This window comes from Chaetodon trifascialis, chromosome 9, assembly GCF_039877785.1.
Source record: "Chaetodon trifascialis isolate fChaTrf1 chromosome 9, fChaTrf1.hap1, whole genome shotgun sequence".
In the NCBI taxonomy this organism is placed as follows: domain Eukaryota; kingdom Metazoa; phylum Chordata; class Actinopteri; order Chaetodontiformes; family Chaetodontidae; genus Chaetodon; species Chaetodon trifascialis.
In genome coordinates this window covers 24,270,136-24,287,838 of record NC_092064.1, presented here as the reverse complement: position 1 = coordinate 24,287,838, position 17,703 = coordinate 24,270,136, and the positions used below count along the sequence as shown (strand labels likewise).

The 17,703-nt window shown below is 43.0% G+C and overlaps 2 protein-coding genes across 2 annotated transcripts; both read right to left on the bottom strand.

Moving 5' to 3' along the window:
* Window positions 1–310: 310 nt before the first annotated feature.
* On the bottom strand, window positions 311–4,027 carry n4bp2l2 (NEDD4 binding protein 2-like 2). The gene is made up of 6 exons (XM_070970642.1): window positions 3,920–4,027; window positions 2,630–3,630; window positions 2,412–2,536; window positions 1,610–1,698; window positions 1,435–1,511; window positions 311–1,345 (listed from the first exon to the last, which is right to left on the bottom strand). The coding sequence occupies exons 1-6, from the start codon at window positions 3,926–3,928 to the stop codon at window positions 1,186–1,188; spliced, it is 1,461 nt and encodes a 486-aa protein (XP_070826743.1). The 5' UTR covers window positions 3,929–4,027; the 3' UTR covers window positions 311–1,185.
* A 646-nt stretch (window positions 4,028–4,673) lies between these two features.
* brca2 (BRCA2 DNA repair associated) lies at window positions 4,674–17,524 on the bottom strand. Its single transcript, XM_070971259.1, has 27 exons — window positions 17,322–17,524; window positions 16,930–17,028; window positions 16,496–16,729; window positions 16,221–16,284; window positions 16,033–16,085; window positions 15,895–15,923; window positions 15,657–15,768; window positions 15,518–15,573; window positions 15,203–15,293; window positions 14,392–15,045; window positions 10,054–14,268; window positions 9,726–9,824; window positions 9,570–9,639; window positions 9,018–9,481; window positions 8,746–8,927; window positions 8,450–8,637; window positions 8,110–8,280; window positions 7,554–7,923; window positions 7,317–7,472; window positions 7,037–7,184; window positions 6,855–6,964; window positions 6,575–6,773; window positions 6,319–6,485; window positions 6,062–6,200; window positions 5,727–5,983; window positions 5,279–5,422; window positions 4,674–5,178 (listed from the first exon to the last, which is right to left on the bottom strand). The coding sequence occupies exons 2-27, from the start codon at window positions 16,982–16,984 to the stop codon at window positions 4,822–4,824; spliced, it is 8,784 nt and encodes a 2,927-aa protein (XP_070827360.1). The 5' UTR covers window positions 16,985–17,028; window positions 17,322–17,524; the 3' UTR covers window positions 4,674–4,821.
* Window positions 17,525–17,703: the final 179 nt, after the last annotated feature.

Below are 17,703 nucleotides of genomic sequence, written 5' to 3'. Positions count from 1 at the left end.
CAGCCTCCAAAGAGCATTTCTTCAGCAAATACGTACTTGGTTAAAAAATTATAATTTTATGTGCATAGGATTTTCAGTATTCTTCTCCCATTTGCCATTTTCAGATACAAAAAAGTGGACTTTGCATTATGTGAAGTGAAGTCCAGCAAAAAAAGAATTTCAGCCAACTACATTTGTTATGTAAAATAAAAAACTAACTGGATCAAATTTTATGTTCAAATGTGTTTGAGAAGAAACAGCCTGAGGTCTGCAGAAAAATAATTCCTGGCTCTCCACAAGATTTCACTGATTGGAAAAACAACAACACAAAGCTGACAAAACAGCACCTCTGTGTGCCGCTTTAATGAAAACCAGAGGGAATACAAAGGCCAAATGTGATTTCCTGTGAGACAGCCTCTCCACACTCTGCTGTTCTGCTCTGAGGTCTCTATCATTATTTTCCCTCAGTAATTTACCAAGACACAAGTCTATGAATGCTTGTATACTCGTATATTTACCATCACTTTACCCTATAGCCCATACTTTAAAGGTGCCCAATGTTGTTTTCTTGTAAACAAAGTGATGTTTACTTTCAGCATTACTCAGGAGAACACACTGTGTGTATCCTTGATATGTAGCAATTGCAATGACTACATTTGCTTTATCATTTTTATTTTTTTAAACCTGCATTGCTTACATCCATGTTTATTAGCCAGCAGTCTTCTTCTCTGCCGTAGTCCATGCATTGCAGACACATATCTTGGCTGTTACTGCCTCCTGTTGATCAGTGTAATACCGAACTCGGCACAAATGTGTCACTTCAGCCCACATGTGCACACGTGTTCACATGAGACAAACAGAACAGCTCAAAGCTCTGCAGGGGATCTATCCTTTAAGGACAGGCTCATGACATGAGGCAGACAGGGGCAAACTTTTGGCTTTTCTTGTCGTGCAGAACACATAGGCTGCAAAATGTCTGAAATATCAGTCATTTGATACAAAATGCAGATTTCCTGTTGATTTTACACACGACAGTTCAATGTTGAAAACTTATTTATATAAGAAATTCTTCTCAGTATACAAATTTTCAGTGTACAAAATTATGTCTTAAAAAATTATGCAGAAACAGCAGTTAGAAATATTTACACAAAAGTGTCGTTCTTCAAGGCAAATTATCATTTTAAATTAATTATTAATTATTTCAAACTAATATTTTCTATTCATCATCTGTGGCTGCTCCGGTCGTCGCCTCTGGTTCACGTGATGCGGCTCTTGTGAACTCATGACGATGTCTATGGACACGGGAAAAGAGAAACGATCCATCATCTGTGCGATCTTCTCCTGGGAAACGCCGTGCTTGTTTCTCCTGCAGGGAAAACAGCGCAGTGTGGTAACGTGAGTTTCCAAAAGTTTTTCACAGTCTGTGAATATCATGTGATAATTCAGAACTCATACTTCTCCAGCTCATAAGGATCAAACTTCCAGCTGGTGTCAGGTTCACAGAAGTCCACTTTGTATCCTCTGTCTAAGGCCTGTTAGAAAAGTCAGGTATTTTTATAATTAGGAGGTATGAAGGTGGTGTGGAACACCACGACTAAACACTCAATTATATTAAAAACCCAGTACCCACCATTTTGACGTATGGCTTCATTTCCCAGACTTGAATGTTTGTATTATCAATAATAATGGGAGATCGGCCATCATGCATAGCATCTTTTGCTGAAAGAGGATTGAACACATACACAAAAAAAGTTGAAATTAAAAAAAGGAAGAAAGAAAGAAGATATTTCATCAAATCACATCAAAGTCAGGGAACTTGTTGCTTTCATAATGAATCCATTTTATTAGCTAAAGGGGCACCAAATGTTAGTTTCTGTGGGTCAGGATGGCAGAAATTATCCATTATCCTAAACCAAAAAACCTCTTTTCATCTATGTCTGAAAATCTCCTCAATGTGAAGACTACCTGACTGAAGCCTGACAGAAGCGCCTTCACAGTGACGCGTGAGAATTATTTCATGACACTGAAATAACTTCCATCCACCCATCCATTTTCTATGCCGCTTATCCCTTTCGGGGTCGCGGGGGGGCCGGAGCCTAACTCGGCTGTCAACGGGCGAGAGGCGGGGTACACCCTGGACCGGTCGCCAGCCGATCACAGGGCACATACACACAACCATTCACACTCACACTCAGGGGCAATTTAGAGTCACCAATCAACCTAATGAGCATGTTTTTGGTCTGTGGGAGGAAGCCGGAGTGCCCAGAGAAAACCCATGCATGCACGGGAAGAACATGCAAACTTCACACAGAAAGGCCCGACCCGGGAATCGAAACTGCGACCTTCTTGCTGTGAGGCACGCGCACTACCTGCTGTGCCACCGTGCAGCCCACTGAAATAACTTGTACAAAACATAGGCCGAGTCACGATACCTCTGCTCTGGTTCCATTCGTGTGCTGCTCCAAGAAGGCCTGGTTCATAGCGGTAACCATCTCTGTGAGCAAAGTAGTCATCTGTGCTTAGTATTAGCCCACTGGGAGCAGTGGAGAGCAGCTCTCTGTGACAAAGACGGGACACAAATGTACAATGAAAAAGGCTGGAAACTGTGACAATGCACTCATTTATGAGACTCAAGATTACACAGCCGTACCTGGCCATAGTTGATTTCCCAGATCCTGGTAATCCCCTCATCAAGATCAGCACCAGGGAAGAATGGCATGCATTATTGTTCTCACGGGGTTGGCAGTGACGCTCCCACGCTTCACTTTCTGAATCATATCTTTGGCATCTGTCATAATCGTCACCCAACTGACGCCATTCTTCTTTTCTATCTCTCGACCATTCAGCATTTCTATTATCTGAGTATGTGTCATGGCTGCCGCCCCTTTCATCCCTGTCAAAGTGGTGTGGAGAATCCCCATAAAAGCCCTGAGAGGGGTGACTGCATACATTCGGAGGTAGGAAGTTAGAAAATGTCGGAAAATGCGACTCCTTTTGATACTGGTTTGTCATGCCCGGACCACTCCAGTTGTGATTCACGTGTGATGGCGGGTTTTGTGGATGTGGGAATGCGTGTGGAGGTGGTGGGTGATGGAATGGCGGTCTGTCGAATCTTGGGTTTGGTAGTCTGCTTGGTGGTTGAGGATAATGCCATCGATTTGGAGGCGGAGCAGCTTCACCAGAGTTCAGGTCCATGGCTGGCTTCGGTCTTCTGGGGTAATATGGCTCATTGTGATACCAGTGTGGCCAGGATGGCTGTTTCTGTCTGCTGCTTTTCTGGTAGCCATCTGTTTCTGTGTATTTACCATTTTTCTCTTCCCTTACATCCTGAGCATCTTTGCAGGCAGATGTTTTTTGAGGTACAGGTGGTCTAACAAAGCCTGCATCTTGTTCCCCTGGATTATCACTGGCATCATCCAGTGTATCGATCCTCTCGAGCTCTTTGTAAAACTCACTCAGTGACTCTTCAATGTCCGGCTGGACTGTGGTTGTTTTTTGAGGAAAGGACGGACCAATGAAGGTGGTGCTGGTGAGTCCTACCTCCTTCAACACACGCTGCCTCGCGCTCCTGTCTGGACTGCTCGAGGCATCACTTCTTTCACGCACACCTACACAAGGGGTTTCTATACCAGAGGAGGAGGACTCCGACATCTACACAAGAAACGTAAACAGGTTAAAACATCGACACATTACTCAAGAAACATGATTTTAAATTATTAATCTGTGCACATATATCTGGGGGGTAAATCAGTACATATGTCGGTTTGTTTTACAATTCGTTGCGTCCATAAACTTAAGTCGGTCAACTTCACGTGAAGCTAAAAACAAAGCTAACGTCACCTCACGCTATACAGAAAATGCTGGAAAACATTCAAATAACTCACTAACGTAAACTTAACACAACAACATAAAGTAAATGTCGTTAGTCGTTAATGCTTACCGTATGCATTCAGGATACATAAATGAAAGAAATGACATTAGCGCAGAACACCCGGCACACAGTTTCGACATTACAGGTGCCTTATTTACGGAAGTGACGCAATTCTTCTTCGTCTTTCTCATTAACGGTTCATGAGCGCGTCAGCGCCACCAGCAGGACTGGCTTGTAACACAGTAGCGGGTCATTACCAAAAATAAAGTTTGGCTTCATCGTGCCTTGGAACAAAATATGACGGATTTGTGGGCTTGATTATGAGGAAACCAATATATTTCCAAATAAATCTGGCTAGTTTTAAGATATACTTTTGCTGCTATGTACCCTATAAAATGAATCTTCCTATAAAAATGAATTTATTGTGTCATACTTGACCCATCAAACATGCCCTCGTTAACTGTTTTAGTTAGACAGTAGTAGATTAATATGATGGAGAATTCCCTTTTTGTTTTCAAAGTAGCACTTTTGTTTTAAAATATCACGAGCCTCATTTTTTTCAATATTGCACCATACAGGATATGCATGTTTTTTAGTATTCACTCACAAAAAATTACAATATATGCCTCCATCTACAGGTGTGACAATTTATTCCCTGATCAGTCCTCAGTTCTTTGTCCTCAACAAAGCACAAATAGAGGATCATTTAGAGCTAAACTGCAGGGATGCAATTCTAAATTTGTGTTCACCTGATTTAACTTTACAGACAAAGCAGTAAACTAATGCAAAGAATGGAGAGGAGTATTCAGTGATGACATGATTTCACTGTTGTGAAGTGGTTTAACCTTTTAATGAGTGCAGTGAACAACCACAGAATATGTGCCTTAAACAGCCTTTAACCATCAGTCATTTGTAGTTTTTTTTTTTTTTTTTAAGTTGCAGCACACTTGCCAACACGCAGTGTCACGTACCTACATTAAATCACCAACAAGCAATGCCTGAGTATCAATCATAGCCAGTTCCTCGTCATTCACCCATTCATCCTCCACGGGTGAACGGACAGGTTTGCGAGCTGGAGTCTGTGCTGTTTTTAAAGTGCTTGGGGTCCCAGACCTCCGAGGCGGGTTGAACGTCTTCTTTACACAAGGAGAAGCCACTGAGCCAAGATGAGAGAGAGGTGGTGGAGACGGGATACGAGACAGATACTCCAGAGCTCTCCTCCTCTTAAGGCTCGTAGGGTCTTTCTCTGTTGGACGGTTTGTTGCAAGAGCTTTCCTGCTGACAGGTGTGAGGGATCCAAGGCTTCTGACTGGCTGCTGAGATGTCACCTGCATAAAAAGGACACATTCCTAGTTCCTTCAATGTGAACTGTCATGAGAGTGAACCCATCAAACAGCCCCAAATACCAGAGCAAGTACATGAACTCACGCTCGTCTTTGTGTCTTGTGTTCTGTCCGTTGCAGAAGCTGAAGTTCGTGTGAGCAGAGCTGGAGATGAGATGGAGGTCAGGCCATCAGATTTAACCAAATGTGAAAGCTTCTCCTCAGCAGTTAGAAAGAAGTTCTCCTGACCCTGAAAACAGGATGAGAATTGAAGACAAATGAAATATAAAACACTTGTTGGAGGTCAATAAGAGCGAGTAAAGTCAGTGAGCAGGACAAAAATGACTTGATAGTTGCAAACACTGCTGTTCCTAATCAGCATTTTAATCCAACTTCATCTACCATAATATGCACCTGAACTTTGATACTCAGCAGTACCCAATGCAACTGTGATCTTAATCTCTTCAGAACATGAGGCATTTTGGCTGTGAAAGAAACCAGCCTTTGACCAAAATGACATGAAATGAGTGAATGTTAGTGTTTAAGCACTGTACCTGGACCTGGTTTCTGAGTTGGCTGCGGGATTCCTGTAGATGACCTTCCTTGGGGTTTGTAGAGAAGACGGTCAGATCTCCAGCGTACACAACAGGAGTGGGAGATGTGGACTGACCTCTCAGCTGCAGGTTGCTCAGAGCCAGCAGGACATGTGGTTTTACCACATCCTCCAGGCCAGACTGAGCTAAGCTGCTGAAACAACGCACTTTAACAAAGTTCAGTTTCCCATCGGCCAGGTAAAAGGCAGGAGAGAAACCTGTGTTCAAGAGAACAAATGATCATTTAGTAAACAATATAGTCCTGGTGGAAACAGTTAAGAAATAAAATTACCCACCCTGTCCGTCTATGATACTGATAACGTATCCTGTGAGGTCAACCTCTCCACACAGCGGCTGGAATTCTGGGTTCTGAAGATCCACAAAATTGGTTGAGACCCTCGACTGAAAACGTGTTGACAGCCATTCCAGAGAAGCCTGAATGATACAAGAAATCAAGTTTTGTAAATTATTTCCATCATCTATCTAAATATATAACTGTGTCTACAACTCCACATGTGCACTGAGTGAGCTCAAGATCATTTCTAACTCCAACCTGGAGGTCCTGAAACTGTGTTTTCTTTGTCCCACTCAGCTGAACAGTTGTCCTCCCGCCATGTTTCTTTCCATCTGAAGTGGTGAGGTTATAGACTTTGTATCGACAGCCTTCTTTCAGTAGAGACTGCAGATCCGAGGGAGGTCGCCAGAGGTTCAACTGGTAAACTAGAACAACATAATTCTAAATCAGTATTTCAATTAGCAGTAGTAGGTACATTAAAGAGCACCTAAAATGACTGAAAATAAAGACTCACCACTGCCGGGTTGTTCCATGGAGTCAGCAACACAGAGTCTCCACACAGGCGTAACATCTCGCTTGGGACAGCTACCTTCACGGTCCTCTGCACTGTCTAAAGCTCGTCTGTACCGATCCTGCAGCTCAGCCTGCTGCTTCTCCATCAGAGAACGCCTGTAGGTTTGTAGAGTCTCCAGCTGCTGTTCACTCAAATGAGCCTTGGACATGGAAGTCAAATTGGTGTGTAATTAAAACCTGATTCGTAAGAGAAATTAAGTCAATCTGTTAGTGAATTTCACCTCCAGGTAAGCTGGGTCGTCCCCCACTGCGTCATAGAGCTCCTCTCCATCTTGGAGATTTGCAACATCCTGACGACTGATAGTCCGTCGTCTACGCTGAGGTTTGTTACCTGAAGATGACAACTGGTTAACACTTACTTCACTTCATCCTGTACTTAATGTGCTGCAAGCATGATCCCCACCTTTCTCCTCCTTTTCAAATTCAGCTTGAATCTTAGCAAACAGGATCTCCATGGCTTTTTGTTTGTGGTTGTTGTATCGTCTCGCCTCCTTCTCTTCTGCACGAACAGAACGGAACACGACACCTCCATCTGGTCTCCTCTCCATCCACTGGGAAATGTGACAAGTGCACAAATATATAGGAACTTCCAGGTGAAACTGTGCAAAACTGCACAGATGAAACAACCGCCAAGAAAATCAACTGGTCCTCAACCATCACTAACATTCTTACAATTTTCTTACCTGTATGGGGTAGCTTCTCAGTATGACAATGTCCACACATCCCACTGGTCCTCCATTGCCGTACAAACAGGAAACAGGAAGCAGGAATGGCCGTGGATCTCTGTGAAATCCCAGTTTAACATCCCATCGTGTGGGCCTGCTGCTATTCGCGCAAATCTAAAACATATAAAAAAATTAATAAGCCATTTGTTATGTGGTTGCCTTGTGGAAAGAGTAAATACCTTCCTGTTAAAGTACCTTTAACATGAGAGAATCAGGTGCCTCTAGAGGAGAGCAGGCATCCTGTGATCCCACCAGCTGAGCCCCGTGGATGATCAACTTCCCGCCGACAGCCAGGCGACCTTTGTGAAGCGTGGCAGTCAAAGCTTCATCCAGCTGGGCTCTGATGGCATACCAGCCATCTGTCAGCCAAACAACTGCAGATGGGTTTTCAACCTTGGCATCAGCACCTGGAGTCTTGATGTCACTGAAGCTGTGTCTTTTTGGGGACTGACCCTTGGAGACAACCCCACAAACACAGAGGACCAGGGTTTTGGCTGCTGTGTCGTCCTTTTCCATTATCTTTCTCAGTGCCGGCCTACGGCTGTGATCCACCTCCACATCATATCTGATATAAAGGTACAGTACATATAAATACATATTTCTGGCCCCAAATTAAATGAAATAACATCAAGCCTTTAAAGGGCAATGTGTAATACCATTGTTAGGTTAGAGAAACATATACATATGTTTTGCTACAAGCTGTGTGTGGTCTTGTTAAGTGCACGATGAAATAAGTTATAATCTTATGTACCTGTACTTGAGCTGAAGGAGAACCTGCTCTGGGGTGAGACAGATGCTGCCCATCGTTTCTGGAAATGATCTTTCCATGGAGGCCTGCTTCCATACAATCCATCGGTAGTGATTGTACACCCACTCCTCACTGATCAGTTTAGGATCCACGCCCGGGGTGTCACATAATGCTCTGCGGACAGAGTAGAACAAGATGACGTTCAGCACAATCAGCCTGCAGTCTGCATGTGAACATACAAAGATACACCTGGTTTCTTAAACATGACAACAGATGCAAAAATTATGAATATTATATTCAATTTCTGCCATATTCTGTCAGCTCAACTAAAATTTTATAGTACCTATAAAACTCTTCTTTCCCTGCAGTTCCATCATTACTAGGGATCAGCCATCCTCCATCAGCAAGCTGAACACCACCTCTGTCTATCAATGCCTCCCGTTTGATGAACTGCTGTAAACTGAAGCGAAAAGCTTCTGCAGTCTCACTGGTGACCTCATACACATGCTGATGAACTCCATGGCTATAGAGCTGTAAAACAAGAACATAAACACGTCAAAAAGCTGCATGTCATGTGAGAGTGATCTTGTTTTTAACTGAATAAAACAAAATCCTCTGATGAAGCTGTTCTGGCCTTGCCTGTGTTTTGGTGTATCTGGCAGGATGCCTTCCTCTGACGGCAGCTTTCAGTGGGATCCTCGACACTCCTGAGGTTTTGGTCAGAAACAAACTGCCCGGCAAAGCTCGAATGGTTTGCCGCTTCTTTTTCCTGATCCTCATGTCTTGCATGTCTCGCGCCAGCTGTACGTTCTGAAACATGTCTGTCGACCATAAACGCATCATTATTTCACCTATATTGCGCAGAAGATTAATGACATATAAACTAACTTCAGCCAAAAAGGTTACTGCACCTTGGCTTCTGGACAATGTGTCCTCCACATGAGACGCCTCTGCAGCATCCTCTGATCCACAATCAACAGGAGGGTTCTGATTATTCATCAGATTATCATTTGTTGTGTCAGCCAAGGCCACCGTCTGAACGTCGTCTTTCCTTTTGTTGCCAGTTAAATCTGTAGTGCTTTGTGTTTTTTCAGTGGGCGGCACAAAAGTGTTGCTGTTAAAGGGTGTTACAACGAGGTGGTGATGTTTATCTTCCTCATCCCGTGGCTTAGAGGAGCTCTCTTGGACAATAGTTCTTTGTTTTTTGAAAGGAGGAACAAAGGCAGAAGGTGTTCTTATGTTGTCCTTGAGCACTGCACTCCTGCGGCTCTCTGTCGTTGCGTTCTTGAGGAACGGGGGAATAAACGTGGGCTTCTTGGAATATTGTGCCGGTGTTGTCCTTTGCAAACTGGTTTCTACATTGTTTTTTCCAGTGCTGTATGACAAAAAAAAAGACATGACAAAGAGCTGATGATCTGTGACAGCTGCTTTAAAACATGGCCAACAATTCACAGTCAACTTACCCGTGTGGCCTTGTGATGTTTGCATGAAGAGAGGCGCTGTACCTGAAAACTCTCCTGTCTTTCATTATACCTTAATAAAGAAAAAAATACAGATCAAGAGTTATCGAATTCATAACACAAAATATGCATTCTTTATTTCATTTTTTAGTGATTTACCGTTTGGACTGCTTTTTTCAGGATGGAGTGTTGAGCCTCTTGAATCACAAACATTCTTGTTGAATTCCTCCAGTAATCGTCTCTTCAGGGGAGGCTGGCCTAGAATATTTCAGAGCAGTCGTTTAGAGTGAACAGCTTGTAACAGATAAGAAGCAGCTGAAGGTTAGTAATATACAAGCAGTTAGTTAATTTCAAAATAATGGTTTGAATGCAATATGGGATCAGTTTATTTAACTTGGACAAAGAAGGTAAAATAGTTAAGACTCTGGCCGAAGTTGCAAAACCTGCAATGAAATTATAATTTTCCTCAAATAATTCAGACACTAACCGCTCATATCTGCGTCCTCTACACGTCTTTTCCCTGCTCCTTTTTGTTCCTCTGCAGGTCTGTTGCTGGACTTTGGGTTATCCTGCTGGGGCACACTTTCTAAAGTCGCTGACAGTCTTCGGCCAGACAGATTTTCATCCTCTAACAAGGCTTTAGTGCAGTCCAGAGCTTCCTGGGCAACAAACTTCTGCTGGGCCTCAGTGCAGCCTCTTAGGTTGAGTGACAGAACTGAAGACTCGTTTGTCCTTTTGATCGCAGATTCCTCGCTGCTCCTTGTCTGATTTATTTCATCGTCAAACACGCTTGACATTTCCTCCCCAGGGCTGTCATGGAGGTTTCCCTCGGCTGATTGGGTCACTTTTCCTTCTTTGAACTTGAATGTATCTGCAGGTGCCTTGTCTTTGATAAAAATGTAACCACTTGAATATTGAAGAGTTTCATTTTCACGGTCAGTTGTGTTGAAAGAGGTTAAAGATTTGACTACCCGAGGGACACTTTCCTTCGTGGGCATGTCTCCGTCACCGGCTTTTGATAGATCTGATTTATGGGTGTCATGTAGGCTTGTCGAGTATACGTTTAAATCATGACTTTCCCCATCAGCGAAGTCTCTCAAAAGGTTCTTTGCCTTCAACAGATTTTTCTGTGATACGTGCACTTTGGCTCTGTTTGCAGTTGTGAAACCACAATCTATTTTTTCTGTATCACTCAGAGCATCTTTGTGTTCACTGTTCCTTGTGTGTGAAACAGCTGGGATCTCTGCATCGACGCTGATGTCACTGAAGAGAGTTTTTGCCCTCTGGAGGGCCTCAGATGAAAATGCCACTGTCTTACCACTGGCTGCAAGAAATCCCCGATTCCTGGGTGGTGAACCAGGAACTGGCGTCTTTATTTTATCCTCAACTCCCTCACATTCACTCAACAGAGTTTTTGCTTTCTTCAGAGCTGCAGATGAAATAGCAACTCCTTTGCCACTGGCTGTCTGAAATCCACTGTTCTGTGGTGCCAAAGTGTCTACATTCACTTTCAGCTGTTTCTTTGTGTCCTCAAGTGTAGCATTTCCATTCAACAGAGACTTTGCGTTTGTCATTGCGTCGTCCATCACAGACGCTTTTCTGCTGCCTGTACAGAATCCATCACTGCGACGAACGCTCTTAAAAACCCCTTCGTGAATCTCCACATCACCATGCAGCATCTTTTCATGTCCCAGAGTCACATTTTCAAACTCAGTGCGTCCAGGCTCTTCAGAAATGTTTATCATCACACTTTGATCTTGGTTCAGTTTTGAAAGGTTTTCCTTCTTGCTGCCACTTCCACTCACAGGTACGATACCTTCCCTGTCCCTTACTGGCACGCCATCTTTATCATCCATTACATCGCAGTCCTTGGTGAAAGCATCTGCTTCTTGCATTGTTCTTGCCGATGTGGAACCATCATCAAATTCTTTCAAAAGTTTTCTTGCTTTCAGGAGGCTTTTCTGTGAAACCTGGACTTTTGCTCCCCCTGCAGTTGAGAAACCACATTGTATTTTCAGATTTTCAGCACTGTCTTGGGTCTTGTCACCGCTCCTTGTGTGTGAACCAGCTGGGATCTCTGCATTGAAGCTGATGTCACTGAAGAGAGTTTTTGCCCTCTGGAGGGCCTCAGATGAAAATGCCACTGGCTTGCCACTGGCTGCAAGAAATCCCTGACTCCTGGGACCAGGACCTGGCATCTTGGAATGTGTTGACTTTACACAGATTTTATCCTCAGTTTCATCACATTCACTCAACAACGATTTTGCTTTCTTGAGAGCTGCTGATGAAATCGCAATTCCTTTGCCACCAGCTGTCTGAAAACCACCAGTCTTGGGTGGTGAAACCTGGATTTTACTGACGAGATGACCTGTTCTTAAGGCATCTTCCTTTAGTTTCAGTTGTTCATTTGCATCCTCAGTTGTATCACCGTCATTCAAAAGACACTTGGCTTTTTTCATCGCGTCAGCGGATATGAATACTTTCTTCCCACTGGCTGTACAGAATCCAGCACCACTGCTCGATTCGTTGACGGCAGAGGAGTCGATATTCTTTGATATTGTGCATGAGAGAGATGAAAGTGCCTTTGCATTCAAAGACGGGGTTCCATGGGAGGAAGCTGCGTTTGCTGAAGCGGGTGTTTTCTCAAAGCCAATGCTGTGAATCTCCACATTATGCTGCATGTCCCCTGTGTGGTGCGGAGTTGGTCCAACATTCACATTTTCAAACTCATTGATTTGTTCTTCAGAAAAGTTTTCTTTCATCTCTTTAGCATTTTTACATTTCGGAGGGTTTTTCTCAAGACCGACGCTTGCAGACACGGGTCCTGTGCTCCTGTTATGTTTTACTGATTTGCCAGCCTGAGTGTCCATAACGTCACAGTCTTTGAAGAAAGCCTCTGCCTCTCGCATGGCGTCCGCCGAAACAGAAATCCCTTTTCCACTTGCCATTTGGAACCCACCTTGACACTTGGCTGTGTCCATTTTGCTGTTTTTGAAACTTTTATCTTTTTCTTCATGGCTCATGCCCATTTTCCCGCGATCCTCTTTATGTTGCAAAAAGCTACTGGTGTGACTATCCACACTGCGCCGTGTTTGAGCATCAGTTTCACCAGTGTGTTTGCCTGGGCGTATCTGACTTGTCACAAGATTCTCCTCTAAATCTGCAAACAAAGCTTGAGCTTTGCTCAGACACTTTTTTGAAACTCTCAAAACATTTCCTCCTGCAGTCTTAAATCCCACGCCAAGCATCAAAGGATTTTTGCTCTCCAGATTGCTTGTTTCAGTGTGCTCTGCTCTGTCAAGACTTTTGGTTTCAGCCAACATATTACCACTGCTGCCTGCACAGAAGCGCTTTGAAGAGGGAGACACATCTTCAGTAGAACTTTCCTTTGTCGTAGCACTCGACAATGACAAACCTGAGGATTTACTTGAGATGTTGGATGTTTCACAATTCGTTTTACCATCTGAAAGTACAGTCATTTTGTCAGGCATCACTGTTGGTGCCATGTGCTTTTCAGCATCTGAATTGAAACTGTCATCAAAATCTATATCTTTAAGAAAATCGGGGTCAAGTTCTTTGTCAGCGTTTTCGGGAGAGTCGGTATCATCTTGACAGTGTTGTTTCAGCTTTGCAGTTTTGAACTGTGTGAATTCAAACTGGCTATCTGCTTCTTCCAAGAGAGTGCACAGCTCAGTCACATCAGCTTTTTGTGAAGCTGTTAGCTGGCAACTGTTACCCACAAATTTATCGCTTGAAGAAAGTGGCTGGTTTGAGGCTTCATTTTTCACTGATCCACAACTTATGCCAAGTTCATCCTTAGTGCCATGGGTACATCTGATGTGCTGATGACTTACAGTTCTTTCCCCTTCAGTCTCCTCAAAGAGACGCTTGGCTCTCTCGAGGTTGGCTGAGGAAATCTGTATACCCTTATTTGAAGCGGTTTTGAACCCTGATCCATGGATGGGGGGAAGAGAAACTGTTGTTTTCTCTGGCCAATTAATGCTATGAACAGTTCCTTTTGCACTACTGGATAGCTGTGTTGATGTGCTCTCCATGCAAAACTCACTCTCCCTGCCAGGGCCCAGTGTCTGTCTTCCCTTGACTGCGCTGGACAGCGTGGTATCAGTTTCAGGTTCTTGTAAAGTATCATCCAAATGTGCGTTTCCATTTCCGTTATTTGTAGATGGAAAAGGAGTAGCCTCGAGGATATCAGTTTTAAAGTCTGTCCACTGTTGACATTCACCATTGTTCTCCGAGCTGGGAGGAACAAATGATGATGCAGTCACAACAGCAGACTGGAATCCACTGTCACTGACTGTTCCCTCGCTGATGAAGTTATTTTGATTAGTGGAAGAAACAGATCTTCTGTTACTGACGCCATCACAGTCCTGGTAAAGGCGTGCCTTCCTTGCTTTCTGATTAGCTTGTTTCATGGCTGACAGACAAGCTGATGGACAGAAGCCATTTCGAGGAGGATCCTCTGCTACTTTACTCAGTTTACCGGGGTCTGGCATTTGACTGAAGTCTTGTGCGAAATCTCTGGAAAGCTGGGATATGTCAAAATCCTGGACTTTTGCTTGTACAGAGGGAGGTAGTTTTTCTTCAGTGAGGTTTCCCTGTTTTTGCATCACCTCCTTCCTGAGACCACAACAGTCTGCTTCATCTGGGGCTTTCATCAGCTGCTTCACATTCACTCCCAGCCCTGAAATTCAGCATGATGATAAAAAAGGATAAATTTAGTGATTACAAAAAAACGGCTTTTTCTACATCAACATCAACAATATCGTAGCATTTCCACACTTAACATGCATAAGAAATGTCTTACCAGAATCTGTAATCCCTTGTGATGAGTCAATCTTCTGAGACTGCGTGTCTTCTCTTTGAATGTGCGGTTTCAAAGTCTCAATGGTGTAAACAAATTTTCTCTTTTTCTTAGTAAATCCAGACTGTGTGAGTTTCATAGGTGGCCTGACTGGCTGGCCAGAATCAAAGTCGCTTCGCCGTTGTTCTGTTAAAATACTGTTTCCCACTTGTGTAGCTGGACTATTGTCATGGCAAGACGTATCCAGAGTACAAGGTGGGATTTCAGACAAACTCAGTGGAGACCACTGGGTGATTCCAATATCCCCAGTTTTCACAGGTGAGTGTGAGGGAAGTCTCCCAGGCTCCTGATCAGCTGTTCTCTGTTCACTGGATGCAGCATTGTTTGTTGTTGACATGTCCACAGAGCTGCAGCCATGCTCTTTAGTTGGAACGATTTGCTTTCTTTTGGTCCTGTCAGTTTTCACTTTCCTCAGTGCTGAACCGCTGTTGGTGAAAAATATAGAAAGCACTTCTTCAGCTCCATCAAGAACACTTGCAACAGTGCTGCGAATTTCTCTATCCTCAATAGCATCGGGTAGCTTCTGTCTCCAGACACAGTCACTCTGAGGGGAGTCGTGGGGCTCTGGATTGTCACCAGCCAAAGGGGAGACAGCATCTGCTGTTAACAGAACAGCAATTAGGATAGTTTTGCATTTTGAATCTTAAAGCATTTGCAACACAAAATAAGTAAATCTGTTGCAGCGCATAGCTATGTTACTCAAAGTGCACCATCTTGGATGTTAGCAAATTGTAAACAAGAAGCACTTCTGTACCTTGGTGAACGGCCGACACGTCATTGTTTTTGGGTGACACCACTCCAACTCTGGATGCATTTGAAAGAGAAGGGAAAAGCTTGCGTACAAACTGAGAAAGATAAGACACAGAAAGAGTTTTGTGTTACTGTGATAGCATGTTTCCTCTGTCTTACACCTTAGACATCTCAAATAAATAAATGAATAAATAAAAGCTCTTTTGTCACTGACATGAAATCAACACTGAGATGCACATACAGCAGAACCAGAAACTTCACATTCAGTAGTATTACAGAGACATGTTTCTTGCGTGTTTGGGCTTTGCAGAGTACTCACAACAGCAGTTCTGTCTGCAGACAAACTCACTGGGCAGGGACTCTCATCAGGTTTGGCTATAAAATTGAGAGGACACACTAATTAGTTATCAAATCATATACAGAGGTTTAGAAAATGACCAACTGTGTCATTTGCTTACTTAAAATCAAGGTGGATGGTATTACTGGTGGTGTATTCAGAGAACTGGTCCATGACATATCATGATGAATCTGTGCACCAAGACTTTCAGAGATATGCTGGGCATAGCTGACCTGCTTCATTCAAAAATACAACACAAAGGGGAAACCTTAGTGTTGTCCATTGCACCACATTGAAATTTGGCAATAAAAATGTTTAAAAGTTTAAAAAAAATCACTTTTAAACTTTAATACACTTACTGGGGATTTTTGTGGGGTCTCAAGCAAATCTGTGCAAATGACAAAAGCAAAGCAAACAAACAAATTAGCCGGTGATGGTTAAATCTGTTTTTCAAATGTAATCGAAACAGATGAAATACGAAGAGATTTGCTGCCCACCAAAACTGTCCTGAGCCTGAGGCTGAACACCTCCACATTTTGCACCTGAGACCCTAAAAATAACAAGACAGGAATCAAAAACTGCCAATAGCAGTGACCACATGAGTAACTTTTTACAGAATTATCTTGCAAATGGCTCCATAAACACTGAAGCACAGACATTAAGGGCTCAGAGTTGTTGCACTCACCTCTCTTTTGACACCTGAAACAAACATGGGCTTTGTGTTGCCGTCCATGGCGATGTTTCTTTTTCTAGGACGTACAACAACGTATTTTTAGACGCGACCTCCAGAAAGCTCATCAATGCAGACAATAGTAGGCTACAACAACTCACACTGAATTTAAAATGCACTCTGCACACATCCACATTCCTGTCAGGCATTTGTTTATGTAACAGGCTAGAAATGTTTAACCTTCATTACTGCATAAATATATCAAGAGTCAAACTTTTATCAAATATTACCTCGTTCAGCAGTGAAGGACTGCTCATCCTCAGTTTCAGGTGACACAATGCGTCTCTGTCTGAAAACTTTTGGGGTTGAAAACAGCTGACTGTCTACTGCAAATTTGTCAAAAGGTGTTTTAAAAGTTCCCTCCTGGTTAGCACCCAGGTCATCTTGATCAGAGACATTTCCCTCATGAGTGAGCGCCTGAGCCGTCAGTGTGTCGAACCAGTCTGGGTCCAGTGGCTCCAGCTCTAAAATGGGACATTAAAATGGTTTATAGTTTAGTAATAAGTACACAATCTCCTTTTGTGATTATGCAGCTGGATTTAAAGGGTTAGACACAAGATCATGAAAACCTGTAAACAGTAAACATCACAACAGTCCTGCAGCACGAACAGATGTGCACCTTAAAAGCTTTTATTGCGACGTAGACAGAGAAGTCTTATCTTACCTTTCCAGATGTCATCTTTGAATGTGTCGTACATGGTTTTGGATGGTAAATCCATTTCAGGCGACTTGAGTAATGCCTAAAATGTATTATGTGGCACACCTGAGAAGACAGAGTTTTCATGAAGTCAAAAAGCAAACAGGTATGTAGCTAAGCTAGTTAGCTCAACGATGAGATGCATCTTTTAGGGAGGACACTGCCAGCCTTTAAGTTATCACACAACGTGTGGTCGACACGTTATGTGATTACTTCATAACTTAGCTAAGCAGGTTATGGCAAATTGTCAGGTGTTTAGAAAACATACATTTAGGCTACCTTACACGGACTGCTACTACTTCTCAGAAATAAAGCAGAAGGCAAAAGGAGATTTAGCTTTGAAGTTAACTGAAGCTTACCATGGCGGCGTACGAGTGTTGTTTTTCATTTCGCGACCAAACTCCTCACAAAATGTTAAACCTACAAACCACGGGATAAAGAGAAAAAGTCTTAAAAAACAGTTTAGAGGCGATTAATGTTATTTCTTTGGTTTTATTACTAGTGAACCATCCAGCTAACGTTACTTCCTCTCTGCTACGAAAACAAACCTCGCGCGCCGGGCACCGGAAATCAGTCCGACTTCAAAATAAGAGTCTGTTTAAATCAAACTATGTTCAGGCAGCAGATTAATTATTTTGACACGCGTTCAGTTGTTTACAACAATATAGTATACTTAGTGCATCAATATTATCATGACTCTGTAAATAATCGGTGAATCAATCAAAAAAGGAGAACATGAGT

Bases quoted from the DNA above. Each gene is read 5' to 3' on its own strand.
- n4bp2l2 (XM_070970642.1), bottom strand. The intron at 2,537-2,629 runs GTACGGCTGTGT...TCTTTGTCACAG, and splicing joins GGGAAATCAACTATGGCCAG to AGAGCTGCTCTCCACTGCTC. The intron at 1,699-2,411 runs GTATCGTGACTC...ATCCTCTTTCAG, and splicing joins CGAATGGAACCAGAGCAGAG to CAAAAGATGCTATGCATGAT.
- brca2 (XM_070971259.1), bottom strand. From the start codon at position 16,984: ATGGATTTACCATCCAAAACCATGTACGACACATTCAAAGATGACATC. The intron at 16,285-16,495 runs GTAATATTTGAT...TGTACGTCCTAG, and splicing joins GTCCTTCACTGCTGAACGAG to AAAAAGAAACATCGCCATGG. The intron at 8,928-9,017 runs GTGCAGTAACCT...TATGGTCGACAG, and splicing joins CACATTGTCCAGAAGCCAAG to ACATGTTTCAGAACGTACAG.